Source organism: Phallusia mammillata, chromosome 5 (assembly GCF_965637545.1).
Source record: "Phallusia mammillata chromosome 5, kaPhaMamm4.hap1.1, whole genome shotgun sequence".
NCBI classification, from domain to species: Eukaryota; Metazoa; Chordata; class Ascidiacea; order Phlebobranchia; family Ascidiidae; genus Phallusia; species Phallusia mammillata.
The window spans coordinates 19091743-19113158 of NC_137256.1; the positions used below are offsets into that span (position 1 = coordinate 19091743).

The 21416-nt window shown below is 34.4% G+C and overlaps 2 protein-coding genes and 2 long non-coding RNA genes across 4 annotated transcripts; 2 read left to right on the plus strand and 2 right to left on the minus strand.

Annotated features, from left to right (window-relative positions):
* The first annotated feature begins 295 nt into the window (after positions 1-295).
* On the plus strand, positions 296-900 carry LOC145228545 (uncharacterized). The gene is made up of 3 exons (XR_013860095.1): positions 296-503; positions 732-785; positions 844-900. It is a non-coding gene; the product is annotated as an uncharacterized LOC145228545 (long non-coding RNA).
* Positions 732-19050, minus strand: LOC145228537 (NACHT, LRR and PYD domains-containing protein 12-like). Its single transcript, XM_080093612.1, has 19 exons — positions 18981-19050; positions 18638-18794; positions 18345-18423; positions 17801-18001; positions 15809-17223; positions 15026-15150; positions 14371-14546; positions 14136-14261; positions 13323-13517; positions 13006-13101; positions 12228-12299; positions 9363-11152; positions 8773-8931; positions 8212-8370; positions 7732-7893; positions 6008-6169; positions 5384-5545; positions 4134-4286; positions 732-2095 (listed from the first exon to the last, which is right to left on the minus strand). The coding sequence occupies exons 6-19, from the start codon at positions 15037-15039 to the stop codon at positions 1973-1975; spliced, it is 3549 nt and encodes a 1182-aa protein (XP_079949738.1). The 5' UTR covers positions 15040-15150; positions 15809-17223; positions 17801-18001; positions 18345-18423; positions 18638-18794; positions 18981-19050; the 3' UTR covers positions 732-1972.
* LOC145228546 (uncharacterized) lies at positions 8367-12096 on the plus strand. Its single transcript, XR_013860096.1, has 3 exons — positions 8367-8450; positions 8750-9254; positions 9453-12096. It is a non-coding gene; the product is annotated as an uncharacterized LOC145228546 (long non-coding RNA).
* Positions 19051-19126: 76 nt separating the features above from the next.
* Positions 19127-20445, minus strand: LOC145228544 (enoyl-CoA hydratase, mitochondrial-like). Its single transcript, XM_080093621.1, has one exon. The coding sequence runs from the start codon at positions 20365-20367 to the stop codon at positions 19495-19497; it is 873 nt and encodes a 290-aa protein (XP_079949747.1). The 5' UTR covers positions 20368-20445; the 3' UTR covers positions 19127-19494.
* Between the last annotated feature and the right edge of the window lie 971 nt (positions 20446-21416).

A 21416-nucleotide genomic window follows, 5' to 3' on the forward strand; every position in this document is an offset into this window, starting at 1 on the left:
CTTTAAACAGACGCTGACTTTGTGCGGGAGTCAATCACACGAGCTCAGGTACACGGTTTACTGCTTAAATTTAATTATTATCTAAATCAGCGGTGCACAATATCTAAATCAGCGGTGCATAAATGTACTAATCGTGAATTAATCGAAACATTTTTGAAAAGCTGATCTTAATGGTATTAATAAGATGGAAATAATTTTTATGCTAGCCCAGTAACCATAGGCATTCGATATTTTGTATGAGTATTGTAAAGCAAGATTCACACCAGACGCGGTTGGAGGATAGCGACGTGTTTTTGCGTTCGACGGCAAGCGACGGGGTATTCACACCAGACAGCGACTTGCCGTGACGGCGTGATTTTCTCGGTTGAAACGGCTGACGGCAAAGTTAACTCGGATTTAACTTTTCCGTCAGCCGCGCTAGACTGCTGGATGAAAAACTTGATATTCGGCGGATGTTCGACTTGTTTACGATACATTTCTGCGTGATTTCGGTCTTTTTGTTTGTAGGTGGATTGCTTTATTGTTATTTACCAGAAAAATAAGAATGGAGTCAATGAAGTACTGATAGTATTGGTACAAATTGTCTTGTTTTAATTGTTTTTTGGAAGTTTTTAGCAAATTAGTTTGTAATGCTCGTTTAATTTTTTTGTAAACAGTTCAAAATCAAATACTGGACACAAACATACTAAAATTTTATTACCAGTGGTTTCAAGAGCTTTTGTTTACAGCAGCTTTTTGATTATTCTTGGGTGGTCAACTAGTCATTGTTGTGTATGGATTTCCAGGTTGGTATACTTGAATAAAAATGTAGTTTCTGCTAATAACTGTTTCATATGTTTCCAGAGTTTAAGACATGAATTTGTGACATGTTTGTCTGACCATAGAAAGCAATTTCCCTATGAAAACTTCATCAAACGTCACATGGCAAAATGGTGAAGTTACAAACTTCAGAGAAAGAGATGCCACAAGCCAACGAATACAACTTTTATTCCTCACAATTGACACCATCTAGCATCATTGTGATTGTGCAACAATGTGCAAGTTTATGTACATGCATCTTCTTACATTTAAGCTTTTTTGTGTGTTGTTATATGATTGTTTTCTTTGCATTTCTGCAATCTTGTGTTTTCTAAATTGTGTTCATTTAAGGTATTGCTTCTATATTGCCAACTTTGAAACATAAAGTGTCTGTAAAACAGGAAAGTGTGTTTCAACAGCAATGACAGAAGTAAACTAAATCCAATATTGCTGTTGCAATTGATTTTGGAAACATTACACAGTGGGATGACGATCAACATTATATTTTGTCACAATATAAACTAAACAGAATTTCGTATCAACTTTCTTAAGACGAAGAAACACTCAATATGTCGAGCACGTTGACCCAGTTTTCTTAGCAACAAAAGTCGTTGACGCCAACCGCATTGCCGGTGTGAAGGGTCAACGTCGCGCCAAACGTTACGCGGCAAATCCGCCAACTACCGCCGGCGCTGACATCGCTAGCCGCAACCGTCAAGGGCTCGCGGTCCTTAAGCCTAAATGTGTATTTCATAAAAACGAAAGTTGATTGCAGGATTCTAGCTAGTTATGCAAAATTGCGCATAACAATCATTCAAAGACAGCATGTGACATCACAAACAGGACAAAAAACATTACGATTGTGCGCGAACAATTGCATTTTTGATAGTTGTCATTCAATAAAGGCCATTGTTTAGCAATGGAGACAGTCGATTCTCAATTCTACTTTGATTTAAACTTATTTAGTGGCACAAACTGACGCCAAATAAGATTATAGAATCGCTTTAACTGCTTCGCGGTCCCCCCAAAATTGCCTCACGGACCCCAGTTTGGGATCCGCTGGAATAAACCAACAGCATGCGATGCACTTTAGTAAACAAACATATTACACTACTTTAAGATATTTAGTCTTCACGCTCTGTACAAAGGCATAGTGACTTCGATCCCTGTAGTTTCAGTTGAACTTGGGACGTTTCTTTTTTGGCTCAAAAATTTCGCCAGCCATCTCAGCCATACCAATGTTTGTTTTGTAAAGCTCGTCTTCGAGGACATGTTCAAAACCATAAAGTCGCCGTTTCTGCAACATAACCATTACCAATGAGAAAGTCCAGGTGCAAACAATGACCAAGTAAAACAGTTGTTATATTGCGTTTTAATACAGAAATATAAAGCTACTTCGGGGTTTATTAAATTTCTGTACATAGTTTTGAATTAATCGCGGTAAACTGCCTATTCACACAAGCTATTTTTTATTATTCTATTCAGGACAAAGAGAGATAAAGCATTTGACTATGTAATCACTCGGTCGGCTATACCTACAGCGAACTGGACAGATTGCCTTCTTTCTTTTACCCTCGTCTAAAGCAGCGTATTCGTACATACGGATATTATGGGTCCCCTTCCATGAAGGGGACACATATTATTTTTGTCCGTACTTTTTTTCTTTTGTCAGTTTGTCCGTTTCTGTCCAACGCTGGTTTGTTATACGCGTTTGGTCAAGAGAGAGTGCTTTAAATTTATTCAAATTTACACAGATGTTAGCTATTGATCCAAATTTGATCCTCCTGAAGTTTGACCCCAAATGACTCAGCGGTTCACCCACAGGCCCCAGAAGCGTAAAATATTTATAACGGCTGTACTGACTGTAGTACATAATTATCTAGGAGTGTTATGCTTTGTTGGTTGGTGCATTGTAAGGTATTTTAAAGAACTTTCTTACTTTTTATTCGATACATCCAGTTTTTACCCCTTTGAACCCCGAAATAATCAATTTTAGTTTTAGGCCACAAATACAAGCCCTAATGTGCTGAAATTTTAAACAATTGTTTGCAGTAGGTTACTCGTTTAGTATTTAAAATTTTGCCTTAATCGACCACATCGTTACTTTTACAACTCATAATATGTGGACACTGTCAGTCAGTTAAAAGTCCCAAGGGAGTAACCCTAATGCGTTTTAGTGCAAAGCGGGAGAGCTTAACTTGACGTACAGACAGTTGTTTTACGAGACAGTCGTTTCGAAGAAATCAGCGCATTTTCAGTTTTGGCGAAGGTTGCTTCGGTTTCGTGTTTGTCAAGCAAAATGTTGTTGATCAACATCAAAATGAAAAAATAAATTTGACTTTTTAAAAGCCGATAATGGTCTTTAAATTCAGCTAGACCGCGGCATGACCACGGGTCACTAAAGGTCAGTTTGTAGGTATTACAAACACAGTTAAGTACGATTTTTCGTCATAACGCAACTTCTTAATTTTTGATAAATCAATTCAAGATTCAATACTTAAGTCATGTAAAAATAAGGCAAAACGGTATTGTTGAACACCAAGGACTGAGTGTTATTGAAAACGGTGTCAGAAGGTCATTAAACAGCCGCTCGGCGTGTAATGCAACAGTTAAGGCTTTCTAAGAAAATTTGTGTTTAAAAACTGACCTTGGACGACAATATTAAGGTCGAAGCAAGAGATTAAATTGACAGTATTTTTTTCGTTCTTTTTTACTGTATTTGTAAATATATGACGCAAAAAGAATATGTACAAAACTTTTTTTTAGTTGGGATGCTTTCTAATAATTTGTCCTTAAGAATCTAAAAATAACCGGAACATTTGTTTACCGTAAATCTGTAAAAATATACGTGTGGGGACCCATTCGTTTATGTTTGCAAAAACAATTATATGTGTAGAACTGTAGTGTAGATCAAATAATTTGTATAGTAGTATAGTATTGGTAAATAGGATATAGAATATATAAAATGGAAGTATATTGAGAAAGCCACCTTTCTAGTTCTATTTTAATGCACCTCGAATGAAGTCGGCACATTCATACTGCAGCATTGTTATGAATAAATCTAAAACAAACCCGCCAGTCAATTCACACAACCCGGGACAGTATTTAAATTGTTTGTTTTAATTTATAGCAATTCCGTGAAATTACATTTCATTCGATCGACTCATAAACTTTTACAGATTATGTGAAAAGGCAGTCAGCTAGGTCTCGCTAAAATCGCTTTGCAGATTCTATTTTGGGAACCTTATATATGTGGCCACGGACCGGAACAGAAAAGTTATCCGCCTCGCTGTAAAAAAAGTTTAGCCCTTGGTTTATACAATTTTTTTCCTCACCCATGTACGGTTGGCATCTAGTAATGCTTCTGTACCAACTGATGTCACTTCATGTTTTGAAATCCAAAGCCTTTCAACTTTGCCCAAACAACCAGCCAGAGCAATTGCACCCTCATCACCAATGTTGTTGCCAGGCAGCCATAACAAATCCATCTATAAAAATACAGACATTTAGATGCAAAAAATAATATTTTATTAAATGTTATGTTATACACCCCAAGGTATTGTCATCCTTTGGCTAATAAGCCACTATGAAAGACTTTGTATTTGTTAGCAATGACTAGGGTTCAATCACAATACGGTGATAACAAAAACTTAATTTAAGCAAGGTAGTACTGGTCACCTCTCACCATGTAGGTTGAACCTAAACTTTATTTGTGTATGTAACATAACCTTTTATAAATGCATGTTAGGTTAAATGTGATTTGTTAATTTAGAAAATATTTGAAGTTTGAACCAAAATATTTTTTTAGCTAATTTGCTTTAAACATCAGACAAGTGTCTGCAAACAATAAGTTATTGTAGAAACTAGAAGGGTGGCTTAGCACATTTTGCCATTGCATATACACTATAACCTATTTTTAAATGTAAATAATTCCCTATACTTAATTTCTAATGGGTCCCACATTAGCCACCGTCTTTTATAACTTTAGTTGTTTCTGCAGGCAAAAAACTCATGGTTCCCTACACATGCAAAGTTGAAAATAATGCATTTCAAGAGATAACCATGAGAAAGCGTAGTGTTGTAAGGTAAAACACAGTGGTCAGTACCGGGGTTAAATAACCATGTTACGCACTATTAGTCTTGTGTTAAAAAAGTTTAATTTAGAGTTGACTCGCACTGAAAATCTAGGGATTTAAAAGGCCCTTTCCCTAGCTTTTTTGCATAGATAACTTCCTATTTTGTTTTTTTGTAGGGCTTTATATAATCAAAATATGTTTACATTTTTTCTCAACAAATCCGCCCAATAAGCCGACCCCAGAAAATTAGGTCAAAAACGTAAGGTCCTGAAAGTCGGCTTATTAGCCGGAAAATACGGTACTTGCAATAGCCGAAAACTTTAAATTTTGTTCCGACTTGGTGGCGATTTGCATTTATGTTGAGCGGATTGGTCGCACCTATCTTTTTTTTTAAAAATATAAGGAAAAAGTTGCGACCTATCTGCGAGTATATACTGTAGAAAGTTACAAAATACAAAAACAAATGAATTAACGAGCCATAAAATTGTTTTTAATAAAACTGTACATACAGGTTCAAAGCGCAATTTCAACTCATTGGACACAATCTTCACAGCATCAGCATTCATGCCACAGTTGTTAATACCAAGTCCTGTTGTTTTATGAACACATTTGGCAAGCATTTGGACATTCTTTGAATTCATTTGGTTGCCGCCAATACTTAACACCTTTAACTGCAAAGCAAATCAAACCAAAAGATTGGCTTAGCACATATCGTCATTACACATACACTATGATTTTTTTTAAAACCCCGTAAAATTTTGTCTTAATCAAAAACATTTTGACCTCTAGAGGCATTTTAAGCAACACTGTTAATGCCTCTGATGTCATAAGGCTGTTAACACTCCCCAACTACTATCTGCAAAAATAGAAACCATTTAATGCAAGTAAATTACAATACAAAAAGTAATGTGTGGGTCAAACGAAACTGATGGCACATCTACATGACCAAAACAGCCAGCTGTAAAATTGTCATCCAAATTTATTGAAGATTTCAAACTGGATCAGACAAGCTCTTTAGGAAGAGGATAATTTGTTGGTGACATTAAGCACTGCTTAAAAGCAAAATTAAAGTTACCCTTGAGTAAAAATCATCTGGTCATTGGTTCATATATATTAGTTAATTGTCAACTCACAGGTTGTTTCAAGTTTTGAATGGCAGCAAATAATCCTTGTAAGTGCGCCCCAGTCAAATTGCATGCATTTAAATACACTTGACATATGTTGTGAACACAAGATGAGACATGATTCACACCAATCAACCCAATGTTGTTTCTGCCTAAACTAAATAAATCCATCTGCAACATAAACTTAAGTGAGCTAAAAAGAAAAGCATTTTGCGAACCTAATTTTAAACATTGTATCTCTGCATTTTTTAGTAATAGCAGAACCAATATGTCTTTTAAAATTTGGAAAATAAACACAAACTACTAGGGCTGTTATCAAAAAAATAATTATTTGAATATTTGACATTTTTAATTATTTAAAAATTTATCAAATATTTTTTTACACATTTCAAATAATCAAATAATTTTTTTTCTATGCATTAAACCTCGATATATGTGCAAAATCAATTTACTTGAACACATTGGTGACATTTTTATGAAATTGCGGTTACACAGAAGCATTGCAACAAATGTTTTCAGCCTTATATTAATGTTCATTACTCCTTCCCCAAAAATGTTGGATAAAAAAGGATGACAATTTACTGTTCATTCCGGTATTAGCTATACTCAGCAATAATTAAATTATTCAAGCAAGTGAATAAAATGTTATACTGTAGATCGCAATTCATTTTAGCAAGTATCCAAGAAAAAGCTGAAATAAAGTGAAAAAATACACACGGAAAAACATATGGTTTTGCTAAATTGCAGAGAGTAACTGAAGCATGTCTCTATCTGTACTAATTTATTATTTTAAACAGAAAAAAGGTGTAGCCTAGATTTAATGACTAAGACAGGGGTGGCCAACCCGCGGCTCGTGAGCCACATGAGGCTTTTTGCCTGGTTTTATGCGGCTCTTGTGTCGTTGTCGCGGCTTGGGGCCACTGTGTATATTTTGGGTAGTATGTGGCGATCTGGTACTAAAATCGTGAAATTCAAAGTAAGGCTATAACAATTTTGCTTTTAAAGACACTTTTTATCAGTGTGGCCACAAACCTTGCCTTAAAACTGCAACCTTATGTGGCAAATGGCTTGATTAAGATGGCAAAAATTCAATTGTTGAACAATGAATGATTGCTTATTATTGCGTACAATGCGAATGAGACACAAAGCAACACCAATACCACAACAATGTGTTCCAAAATAAATAATGCTTCAATCGGTTGTTTCTTGGGTTATGACGGCATTATATTTTATGGGCAGTTTGTCTTGGGTTTGCATTGAGCGGTTGTCGGTGGTATATGCATTAGTGAGGTTTTTTTGGCAGGGAAGATCTTTTGCGTAACATTTTTTTGTCGAAGCAATGAACATGTGGGCCCATGTGTATAATGTGGCTCTTTGTGGTAACACAACAAAAAATGTGACTCTTAGGCTCTGACCGGGTGGCCACCCCTGGACTAAGAGCTTACAAAATTCGTTTAGTAATTTTAACTATCCTTATTTAATAATGACTCTGGGCCTTATGTATTAGGTATTCTAAATTATTTGAATTATTTGATTATTTGATTTGAAAGGAAAAAAATGATTTGATTATTTGAAAAATTAAAAACCTTTATTTGATAACAGCCCTACAAACTACATCGTAATGCAAATCAACTGTGGTTTCGGAATGAACCAGATTTCTAAAAACATGGTTGTTTATGGTCGCATAACTAAGCTTTATACATGCATCAATTTGTAACAAATTTCAAACTAACTGCCATTTGTCGCTCATGAATTTCATAGCACAGTTGTTCAAGACCTTCATCGTTTACTGAACATCCATTTAAGATTAACCCATTAAGTTTGTGAACACTTGGTGCCAATATGTCCAAAGCATTCTTTGACATCTCATTTTCACTCAAGTCAATGAAATCCATCTGCCAAAAATTTGGTATTTGTCACACTCTTCACAGTTGCATATTTGTAAAATGCATGAATCCAGTGTTATAAACAGAGTGGTCGTGGACCATAAATGGTAAAGTGAAGGGGAAAAAGTGAAGTTTATCATTGCAAACTATTAATGATAGTGCATGGTATCAAACCAGAACAACTATATCAGCAAGCATACAGGTTTGATTTGTCAAATTGTTAGATACATATTTTGCAAGAATACATCCATTATATTAAATATTAGCATAAAAGGTAAAATTATAAAGTGTTTTTAGAATTTAAGTTAAATAATGTAAAAAACTTACAATTGTATTGCGTTTTACTACAGCTCTGCTTAGTGAAACAAAATCATCAGCCTGCAAGTTACAACCATCAAGTCCCAGCGCAGAAACAGCAGAAACACATTTTTTCAGAAATGTTCCAGCACCGTTTAGGTCATTATTTGTTAAAGAAAGATAAGACAACTGCACAAAAAAATGTATTGGTTATAAAATTGTACTACTTGACATGTCATCCCTGCAACAAATGAAAGGCTAGAAATCAGGTATGTGGCCAGAATGTTACCAACCACTACTAATGGCACAGCCTGCCATCAATTCTTTTGTGTGGTTTTGCTTTTTTGGGAACAACTGTCAGGGTAAAAACATCATACTTTCAAAGCTTTGAGGTTAATCAGTATATAGATGATATGATTTACATATTTACACTGCATGGTGGCACATTATTTTCCTAAAGGTAATAAGATAAGGCATGCATAAACAAAATTGGAAACCACCGACCTAAATGTTGATTTTTACAATATTGTTTTCGAAACTGACTTGGCCTTTTAAAAATTGTATTTAGAAAAACAGTTTGAAAATGCATACATGAATTTTACGTTCTGAAATGGCATCACTTAATTTTTCCAACAATATAGTTGGTGAATTAGAATTTTCCATTGTCAGTTCAGTGATCTCATTAAGCATTTCCGAAATAACACCAAAAACCACCACCAAGTCAACATTCTTCACATGTAACTTCTTAACCTGTCAACAAAACTTACAGGTAAATGCACAAACCCAAGTTTAAACACATGACTATTGTCATAAAATAAACAATTACCATCCTTTTTAAAGTGGTTACAAAGATAATTTTATCTTAATTATCAAAAACTTTATCTGAGACTTTTTATTGGCACAATAACTTTTAGTACGATTTAAAATATTTTCTGACATAACAGTATTCACATGGCGCCCAAAAGAATGGAATGCATGGAAGTAAATCATGACGCGAAAAGGCTTTATCAACATATAACCATGAACAGTTGATTACACAGTAAATAGGCCAACTGGCACATTGACAAATGATTGTAAGTACATCTACAAAGCTATTTTATTAGCTTTTTGTGTAAAGGGGGTGAAGTGTTAAAAAAAACTAAAGGGAATCACAAAAAAAATGCATATGTTTCATAACTTACTTTGTGTTTTGATTGTTGAACAATGCTCAGTAATATTTGTAGACCATTTCCAGGAAAAGTGGCTTTCTCTAACCAATCCCCAATGTTTAGAAAAAGTGCCTTGTCAGCAGTTTTGAGAACATGGCAGAATGAAATAACTTCATGCGGAAAAATCTCTCTTGACAGGAACAATGAATATGGGAGGGAATTAGCAACAACCTTAGTTAAACCATTATCTTGTGCCTCATATGCCCAACTACATATGTTAAAAAGGGTGGAATCTTTTTCTCTGTAAGAAAACTCTGTTGCAAAATCCCTCATTTTTTGACTTTTGTAATAATCAGCCGGAGAAACCGGAAAATCTGCATGCAAGCTGCTCAACAAATTTGGAAGAAGACTTAAAAAATTTGACTTTAACAGACTTTCCCTATCCTCAGCAACCTGGGCATCAGAAAATATGACCTCAAGCTTTGCTTTTGTTTGCTGCTGACAAAACCCAAACAAAAAGCGGGTTACGACTTCCCAGTGAACTTCTTGCATTAACTCTTTAACATTTAAAGAGAATTCTTCACTGGGGGCAAACACCATTAGATAAAGTGCAGCTAAAAACTCTTGCCACGTGGCATGAATAAAGAAGTAATTTACATTTCCATCCAATATAAACAAACCAGGTTCTTGAGTTTTCGCATTCATGCACATAAACTGTTCGATAGATTCAAACTTCAAATTATATTTAGCCAAATCATTTTTGGTGAACTGAAACTGATGATTCTTAACACCATAAAAAGCAAGCCTTGCTAAATTTTTAAGATGTATCGTGTCTGTTTCAAACCGGGGTCGCATTTGCCACTGATGCAGTTGTTCCACAAAAATATCAGTGATTGAGATTGGCTTCTCCAGGTCTTTATCTGTCTTGAGGTTTCCAAGCATGTATTGTACAATCATTTTACAAAACATTGGAATGAAACATAAAGCTGATATGGTGGGTTGTGTTTCAAGAACTTTTTGAACAAGATTTTGTTGCTCCTCAGTCTCACATACCTGTTTGCAGAGAAGTTGTCGAGATTCTGGACTAAGACCTAAAACCTGTGCCATGAACAAAGGCTTACATTCTGGGTGAAATTTCTGGAAAGCAACTGGTCGAGCAGCAATGAGCTTTTTAGCATTAGGAAGTAGACGACCATTTAAGAGATTCATCAGGATGTTGTAAGCACTTTCCTTTTCATCATACAATTCCAGAGCAGATGGATATTCCGAAAAGTTTCCTTTATGCTTGGCCTCATCAAGGCCATCAATGACAATCAGTGTGTCTGAAGATTGCTTGATTTTCTTCAGTATTAACTTATCAGAATCGGGACTGTGTTCATAGTCATGAACAGTGGATGCCAGAAGAAACTTTAGGACATTGTATTTCGTCTTATTTTTGAAGTTGAGATCTCTGCTTGAAATGTAGAACACAAATGATTCAGGGTGAGTCTCAACCTGGTTTTTAAGGACTGACTTGCAAAAGGTGGTTTTGCCAATACCAGCCATTCCTACCACACCTACATTGTTTTTCTGATATTTTGAGACTGGTTCTTGTGATGATTTTGCTTTCTTATCACATGTATAAGCTGCCTTGTCAAAAATGTTTTCAGCTGTTATATTGTTTTTATCACTTTGTTGCCTAAATGACCAGCTTGTAGAATTTCCAAACTTTTCCTGGCTCATATTTTCTTTTTTCATTACTTGTAAAGGCACAGAATCATGAACACAATTTTGTACTAAAGCAGATTGTTTGCATGCATGTTTGAGTGTACAAATTTTCGTTTCTGCAACAGTTTAAAGTATTTGGTTAGTTTGCAATTTTTTGTTGTTAGTAAATTAACTGAAAGTTTGTGCAATGAAGTAAAAGTTATTAATGCTTACATAAGCTAGTGGAAATTATATTAAAGCAAATAAAATCACTATATTCTAGAGCAGGGGTCACCAAACTTTTTTCACTGCGCAGGCAGCATAGTTTACATGACCTAGCTGTCTTTCCAAACTAAGACCAAGAGGCACCTTTTCAAAAGGGCGCCAAGATATGGTCTTTCTACAATCCCATTTAAAATATGGTGATGGGACTGTAAATTGTACAGTTAGTCCCAGCGTACGAGCAAATGCTGGTATATTACATCGCAAGTAACAAAAGAAGGCAATTGTTTGTGCACAATTAACACTTGTAGTCTTGTCCGTGATGTAACAAACTGGGTTTGGATCAATCCTGGGCATTCTAATCCTACAAAACTAGGTCATTTTGATTGTACATAACGTGACAGTGAAATTTTTGTGAAAAGTAAATTATGTTACAAAGTTATTATTACGATTTGGCAAACCAAAAAATGTGATCGCGGGCCGGATAAAATGACCTCGAGGGCTGGACCCGGCCTGCGGGCCGTAGTTTGGTGACCACTGTTCCAGAGAATAAAACACATAAGTACACAAATTAGGTACATTATCATGATGAATATACTGTTTCAAAATCATGTTGCTGTGATGTGTCTTTTCATTTGTGTTTAAACATTTACCATAAATTTGACGTTGTTACGCATATTAGTGTGAATTATTCTTAGCAAAGGAATATTAATTGTTGGTGAACTGGGTCTTATTTTGGTATCGGTGTTGTTTCATTTGGCGCTATTTGTTATTGTTTGGATCTTCGAATTTTACTGCGATTCACTGAACAAAATGGTAAAGTTTAAAACAATGAAAAAACATGATTGACTATACTTTGTTGGTTTGGCATGTCTTTACCAACAACCAAACTAGTAACCATGAGCATTATCATCAGTAGTACAATTTCAAATTTTATCCAATACCTGTGCAAAACTTTTGACAGTTACTGGTTTAATAATAACAGTGTACCTTTTTGTGTTGATAAATCATCATCACATGAATCTGAAGACATATCAAAACCTGGTTCTTCACTGCTTGAATCTATTTGAAATAAATTTCAAAATGTGATGTTGTAGCATACCCTGTACACTTGTCTGAATAATTTAGCCCAACAACCTAAATCTTCTGTGACAGAATTTGCCAAAACTATTTTTAAATGCCATACCGCCCTATCTGCTGATTTCTTACTAAGTGCATTAAAATGAATTAAACCAACAGACACAAACCAAGTTTTCTGCAAGATGCATTTTCCATAAATTTGGCCAAAGCTAAAATAATATTTTCCATGACTATTAAGCAAGACAAAGTTTAAAGGTTTAAATATTCCAATGGTAGCAGCTTTATTATATTCATTATCTAATTAAAACTAGTATGTATCTGCTCCTAAGGTAGATTTTAAACTTGCCAACAATTTTTATTGATGGTTTTCAGAAGAAACCAATTTAGAGGGCTAGTGATGTAACTGATGGGGCTATGAAGTCAAATGTAGCAATACACATAAACCAGTACTGTGTCACAAAATGTCCAATACATGAAATTGTACTCATGTTAGTGGTCAAAAGGTGACAAATAGGCTCAACTATAGCAATTGCCAAATATGAAAGACATAGTAATTACATAATTGCAGTGTTAGGTCAAAATTCAAAGTCTATGCAGCATTTTTATCCAATTGCAATTCTGAGCCATATGTTTCCTGCAGTGGTTTGATACACACTGTGTAGTAATATATGTAATCTTATTTACATACCTTGTGAAGACGATCCAGCTTTTAATGTGTTTTTGTATATCTTAGGAGCAACCAAGTCAAGTTGTTCTAATGCTTTTGCAATCTTTTTCAATTTAGCTAAAAAAAGTGAAAAGTTAATTATTTTTGGAAATAAGCATAAGAAAGTATGGTGTCAACTTAAGTCAGGCAGCTAGTGGGACTATTGCACCGTTCTACATAAAACCAGTCAAAAATCCAACCTTCAGTCAATTAAAATACAATTTTATTTCAACTATTTACTGGGACAGTTTGACCACCAAGTTATTCCAAATATTATAGCTTTGTATTACAACACTTACTTAGATTGTTTGCCCTAACCCAAGTGGACAACATTTGATATCTTTGCTCAAGTGAGTTTCCTCTATAGTCACATTCAATTTGAGACAATTGGGGGTCAGTAAGTTCAAACTTCATCTGGGCAATATCATGTTTCATGTATTCATGATTTGCATATTGACTCAAGAAGTCATACAAAAACCAAGCTCGATTTCGATCTAAAAATCATCATTTACCATAAGAAAGAAATGCATTTAAAATGGTTGTCAAGAAACTAAAATAAATTTAGTGGGATTGGGTATACAGGAATAAAATGTTTTCTGCGAATCAAGTACTTTTGAAGCATGTTTTCAGTCAATAATAAGAAGTCAAACACGAAAGAGAAAGACAAAAAACTAGTACCGTATTTTATGGACCATAAGGCGCAATTTAATTCCTTTTTTTTCCTCATAAATTGATTGTGCGCCTTATAAGCCGGTGCGTCTAATGTATGGACCAGGTAGTGCTTTATTGCTTTGTTTAATGAGCTTTATACAGTAACCCATACTCCTTAAAATACGTTGCGTTCTATAGCCCGGTGCGCCTTATGTATAAACAAAAAACTAATCAAAGCAATTTATTGACAGTGCGCCTTGCAATCGGGTGCGCTTTATGGTCTGTAAAATATGGTACTCTTTTTGAACATGTTTTAAAACAGGTTTCATTGTGCAGCAATACATTTAAAAAAGCTTAAAAGGTGTAAATTACCTGGAAAAAAGGTTGACACAAAACTTTAGTTGCAAAAACATTGCCAGTTTTTGTCAACAAATGTATCCATTAGCATCATTAAAACTTACTTCTCACATAACACTTTTTTACATGGTTGGACACTAAAATGTCATCAATTTTTTCATTTCTTTTCTGGTTGTTCACCTCATGCTGTACACATAATTCTATCCCTTCATTACAGTCGCTTAGTTTCTCTATTGTGAAACAAATATGGATGCGTGAGTTTTAAGCCCATGAAATGGTGAATAAAGTTTTATTAAATCCAAAAGCAAAACTACACTTTCTAAAAAGTGGTTTGAACACCTTTTAGTTTCATCCAATATGGAGTTACAGAATCTTCTTTTTTAAGATATCGATCCACTGCAATGTCTGAAAATCCAATTTTTCTAAGATACTCTGGCCAATTATTAGGCAAGATGTTGACTTTGGCCAATGTCCTTTTCGCATCCTGTGCACTTTTCGGAGAAACTTTTTTTGACCTGTTTAGTAACACATGAAAGAGCATAATCATAATCTAACCATACATAAGCATAATCTAACTATGATTGATTTAAATCCAGATTTTGGGACTGTGCACTGTTTGGAGAAACTTTTTTGACCTGTTTAGTAACATGTATAAAGGCATAATCATAACCTAACTATGCAAGAGCATAATCTAACTTTGATTGATTTAAATCCATTTTTTGATGAAATGTCCCACACCATTGTCAGAAAAAATTAGATACCTAAGTATAAAATTTTAAAAGATTCACAAAACTACCTGACCTAATGCTTTTTTTTAAAATAAACCCTTCTAAATTGTTCTAAATATCTCCATATAAACCCTAAATGAGTTTTGAAAAAGCATTTTTGTCCAGATTGATTAGTAGAACAATTTGTAGGCATAACATAATGTGTATTTATTATAGTTTAACTGTTTTCATTTTATAAACTTTCAATAACAACAAATCATAATCACCTTGTTTTAGACATGGTCCGAGAGAGCAGCAATAAATTAATAACTTGTATTAGTGTTGTTCTTCAGAATGAGTTTGCCTTATGTTTGAGGAGTAGGGACAAGAAAGTCAGCCGAACATTCGGTCACTTTAATAAAAAAATGGCTATTTTGTTTGATAAACGTATTAAGGCTAAAATCATTTGTAGTTTTATTAATATTTCAATGCAAGGATAATTCATGACAAAAAAAAATTTCTTATCCAGTTTTATCTGATAACAATTATTTATTATTGTTTGATTCCACAAGTTTTTCAACTGCCTAAACCAGGGGTGGGCAACCTACAGCCCTTCATTAAAGGTTGTGCAGCCCACAGAGACGCTTAGATTTCAATGTACTGGCAAACGAGTCGAACTATTACATATTTTTAAGCAGATTTATGTACCTGATGCTAGTTTTCTGCGACCTGGCAAACTGTGGCTAGAATCAAATGCAAATTATACTTATATTTAAGCATATTTGGTAAGCAACGGAGTAAAATCACCTTGTGCTATACACAGGTGCGGCCCGCGATCTAATTTTGACAATTGTAATTGGCCCCACAGTAAAAAAGGTTGCCCACCCCTGGCCTAAACTGTAATGTATACAGTTACTTTATTGCTTTCAAACATGATAAACTACATTCTTTGAAAAACGGAACCACAATATGTCCTAAAGTGAACAGCAAACAGCCGTAAAATTACAAGAAACCATTGATGGGCAACAATGGTACAAATAAACTGAAAAGGTTTTAAATTCACTGCTCACCTGTTAGTCTCATGTTATAGACATTCTACACACCTTTAACCATAAAAAGAGTCAGCATTGAAACAAAAGCTTAGATTACTGTACTTTATTCAGGACAATGCCAGCTATTTGTTTTACACTGCGTAGGAATTCTTTTGTAGCAGTGTAATTACACTTGCCCTGATTAACATTTAAGCCAAAACAGATATTTAATGACAGTAGACCATTATGTTCAAAGACCTATTCTGAAATAAACCACAACACATAATCATGACATTAAGAGTTTTCCACAAAGCTACACAGGTACATTAAATCATTTCATTAGGAGTAAGCTGCAGTAACCATGACTTTGTGAAGTCGCCACAGCCTTATTTTTTACCATTTCACTATTTTCCCTAAACTTCTTTTGGAGTGCATTTGTCATAGTTTTAGAACCAAACTGTGCACTAATACTACTATACCCCATCCCATGAAATGGTGCCATTATCAGCAGAATTCTTTTCGTGAAATTTTGTCCAATAACTAGGTAAGTTTCACTTATACAGTCAACAGAGGTCTAGTTTTGCATTTCTTTTATCTACACCAGCAAATGATTTTTCATTTCCAGTAATGACCATGCACTCAATTTGATTGTCTTTTTCAAAACTGTCCAATACTTCCTTGACATTATCGACCACATTTTATTGGCAACTTAATCAGAAAGTTTAAACAGCTTTTTAGTTACATAAAATGTTAGCGTTTTAGTTACAAAAATGCATTTCAAGAATTCAAAAGGGTTATAGTTATTTCTGGTGTCTGTGTTAATTTAATAAATTAATACAACTCCTAAAATTAATACAACTCCCAAAAACAACTCCTAAAATTTATGCTCAACTCCAGTTTGGTTTAAAGCATAGCTTGTGTATAAACAAGTGCAAAAACTACTACCATTCACAAAGGTTTGCATATTGCTAGTGGTGCATACTAATATACAACAACAAAACATAGAAGTGACAGCATTAAAGACAGTAAAGTTGGTGCGTGCATATAATAAAGGTGATGAAAAAGAAATTTGCTAGTGCCAAAGATAAAACATGATTTAAAACAAGCATCAGTGCTGCAAAAACCAAAAAAATACAAAAATCGTGTAGCAACAAGAAAAATGTGCAAAAAATGTCATAGCCTTGCAATAAAGTGAAAAAATGAAAACAATAGTTCATCACATACTAATTTAAAGATTGTTTGTGTTTGACACAAACTGCAGTGCTGCACACAAAAACTGTTGAGTGTGTGTGCATATACGTATATTATAAAAGATTTTTGAAGTGACTTAACTAAAAGTGGTTCTTTTACTACTTCTTGCCCTTAATCCAAATAATGAAAACAAAACCAAGAGGTGGAACCATCAATACAACTGAGATTTTCTTTTTTCGCATTTTCTCTCCAAACTTGTTAACCTGCCAAAAAACGTCAATTTTGAAAGACTGTGTTGCACTGTACTGGTCAGTGTTACACTGTAGTGTTTTGGTTTACCAAATGTTTATTGGTTTTTACCACACCATTTATCTGAACACTTTTGTGACATAAAACTTCCGTGTACATTTGCAATTTATATGGAACACGTCCTATTTATTCGCTTTACACATGCACCATTTGCCATACCTACACTGAAAATGCTGTACAATGCTATACCTACACTGGTTACACATTTCTCCCCTTATTGCATCCCTATCATTCATCATTACTGGCAATTAAAATATAGTTGTTTCTACAGGCAGAAACAAATGCATGTGCAAATTTGTGAGGTTATTGTATGGTGAGATCATTATAAGATGCAAAAGACTAGTTGGTAAAAACAACAGAATGCTTTTGTTTACTGTTACATCTTCAGCATGTTTACATTAGGTTGTCAAAAAACAGAAAAAAAACACCAATTTCTCCAACAGTTTACTTATCAGCTTTAGGTGGACTTTTTGTGTCCAAGCTTGTTTCAATACAATAAAAAAGTTTAGCAAGACAAATAATATTACATACCTTAACAAATTAACAAACCACATTGTGGCAAAGGCATGTGGTTTTGGTAAACCTTCCTAATTGGCTTTGTAACCTTTTTTGTCAAACATATGATGCTCCACAATTTTTAAGGATAAGGATTTTAAAATTGCTGAGGCAACCAGCTATAAAAAGTACTGTACAGTCACCAACAGCATTGTGGAATAGGTTCAAACATCTCATCTGAAAACAAAGATAAACTGAGATTTCTACAGCACTAAGGAGAAATAAAAGGGTATGTTGGCTAAAAATATTTAACAAAATGATCACCTACGGGCTCAAAAACATTCTCATGACTCTCAAATAACAGCAAATGACAACAGACAAAGATTTAAAGTACCAGTAAAAATACCTTAATGTAACTTACAATAGATAATGTACACAATGTTTTAACAAAGAAGAAAATCCTTGTTGCCTCAAATTACTTTAATTTAGCCCAATAGGATTTCTAAATCTTTTGAACAGCGAACAGTACCCAGTTTTAAATGATTAGGAAATTACAAAAACTATTTTTATGAGGACTTACAGTTTATTTCTTTTGGTTTTTTCTTCACATAACAAACTGGTTGTTTAGCACTTTATTCATTTTTTTTGTTCCAAGTTGCCTGCAATATAACAATGGCATTTCACAACAGAAGATCTCTTGGTACAAAACCACAAAGTGTCAAAACTAACCAAAGTTTTTTAGACCAACTTAATAATATGCTCTAACTGAAAAATAAACTTTACATGTATTATGATTGTATCACATGTTATTTTGAGTTGCATAGTGTAGTTATAGATAATGGTTAAACTTAAAAAGTAGAATAAATTGTGTACATTTTGTTTTACTTTTTTGTATGATGGTGTTCTTCATGCTAAATAGTTTGACTTTTTTAAATCAAAGCAACGACTTCCAGCAAATTCATGTTCAGATATGTCATATGGAACAGTGACAGGTAACATCTTGATCATCTTCAGACATGTTATGAAGGGACTGAAACATAAAATGTGCAAGTTCAGGACTAAAATCAGTTGACACTGAACCAACCAAATATGTTCTTTAAATGTGTTCATGTAAACAGCTGGATCATAATTTTGTTGAACAAGATATTTTAATTGTTTTATTTAACTTTTCGGAAAACACACATAACATGAACTGGGTTCAACTTGAAGTTATTACCTTAGATTAAATGACAGCAATTCCCAACTTCAAAATGAAACAAAATTTGTAACATTATTAGACTGTTTGCTAACTCTTTTAAGTAATGAACACAATAACTTAGAAGTGGACAAAACTGCATTCACAGGAACTTGTCCCAAATATCACTGCAAATCAATAAAATTATTTTTGTACAAAATAGGCAAAACAACACCAGAATTTATGAACAATTTTGTCGAAAAAAGGTTGTACCTAAACATTTTGCAAAACAGCTATATTCTAATAAACTTTAAATAGAATAGTGAGTGATAAATAAGTTCTCTATTCCAAATTGCAACAACCACAAAGTTGTTAACATCCATAAACAAACCACAACTGATAATGACAAAATTGTAAGTATCAAACCACACATAAGCTACTACATTATTTTTAGTTTTGTCTGGCACAACGCTCTTGATATTACATAAGCAAGGAAAAACTAACAATTTAAATGGAACATGATTAGAGAATCGGGGGGCATTGCTAATAAAAATGTTTATTCGTCCTTGAAATTTGCTGGTCTCTTTTCCACAAAAGCTGACATTCCCTCTTTTCTGTCTTTTGTTGCAAAAGTACCATGAAACAACTTCTTCTCAAAATGGTTTCCCTCAGCCAAAGTGGTTTCATAAGCTGTGTTCACGGCTTCTTTTGCAATTGCAACAATTAACTTTGAATTCTTAGATATTTTTTCAGCTGTTTTAATAGCCTCATCAACGATTGTCTCTTTGCTTGCAACTTTGCTGACAAGACCAGCTTGGAGCGCAGACTGGGCATTAATTCGATTTCCAGTGAGAACCATTTCCATTGCTAATGATTTTCCAACCATTCTTGGCAGCCTCTGGGTTCCACCAGCCCCGGGAATGGTTCCTAACAAAATTTCAGGCTGACCAAACTGAGCATTATCGCCAGCATAAATAATATCACACATCATAGCAAGTTCACAGCCCCCACCAAGAGCAAAACCATTGACGGCAGCAATAATTGGCTTTTTGTTTTGTGTAATTTTTGTCCAACTATTAAGGAAGTTTCCACTTATACAGTCTACATAGGTCTTGTTTTGCATTTCTTTTATATCTGCACCAGCTGCAAATGCTTTTTCATTTCCAGTAATGACAACACAGCCAACCTCATTATCTTTTTCAAAATTGTCCAATGCATCATTAACATCATTGATCAAGGCATCACACAACGAGTTAAGAGCTTTTGGCCGATTAAGTTGAATGAAGCCAACACATCCATTTTCCCCCTTTTTGTCCACCAAGATGTTGGTGTATGCTTTTAGTGAATTTGAGTAAAAAAATGATTGGTTCTTTGCAAGAACACCACTCTTTAATAGACTGCGGAAAGTTGTACTTATCAAACCAGACATTTTGTTTTTAAACAATTCAGAAATTCAGGCGTTATCTGTTATTGACTTAAACAAACAAATAGCATTGGCATAGAAATAAAACCAAATAAGGAAACAATATACCTCTTTAATAAAAAACATCCCATTAAGGCATTAAACCGTATCATATTTTAATGTTAAACCTACAAGCATGTTTTGTCTGTTTCTACTCAAGAAAACTTATTTTGCATTATTTTTGTTGAAATCTAAACTGCAAATTTTTACCATAGATACTAAATACAGTGTTACAATACTTATTTGCAACAGTAGCAACTAGCAATGATTATTTAGTCCACGACTCCACGCATGTTTTTCGATTGCTGAGTTGCTGTGATCATTGGTGCATGCAATACTACTCGTGCGTGACTGTTTTTCATTACAATTACAATCGTAAATGCCAACATACATGTGTTTTATCATAGGTTTTATAGTATCTATGATGCCAAAGAAACAAGTTTATTTTTTACGTCACTAAGATATGCGTTTTTTCTGCCTAAATTTCCTACCTTCACTACACTTTCGACTTCAATTTACAACTGGCAACGATTTCTGTTTGCACTTTCACGTTCTGTCAACTTCAAAAGCGAGAAATACAAATAACGAATTCTATACATGCGAACGAATTTGCTCGTTACGACACAATAGAGTACTGTTTCTATCTTTGTACATACAGCACTTCAGGGCTTGCGATTCTTTTTTGTAGGCGGATATGCACAATCTTTTCGCTATTTTCGACCGACACGTTTTTAGTGTCAACTGTTAACCGAAACCAAGTCTGACAACCGAATTGGTGCTTTCTCTTGCTGTAAAACATCCGTTTCTTTCTAAGTAGGTCAGTTTTTGGAAGCCAAAATCTTCGTCCGTGGGCGTACAAATACCATATATGTCTAACTCTAACGCATCAATCTCGTCCTCTAATGTGAGGCCCTGCCATATAACGCTTAGAGTAACGCCATAGCTGCAGCGCGTTTAACATCCACCAGGTGCCCTCACCCTCGTCGCGCTTTATTTAACGTCCCAACGTTGAGCAG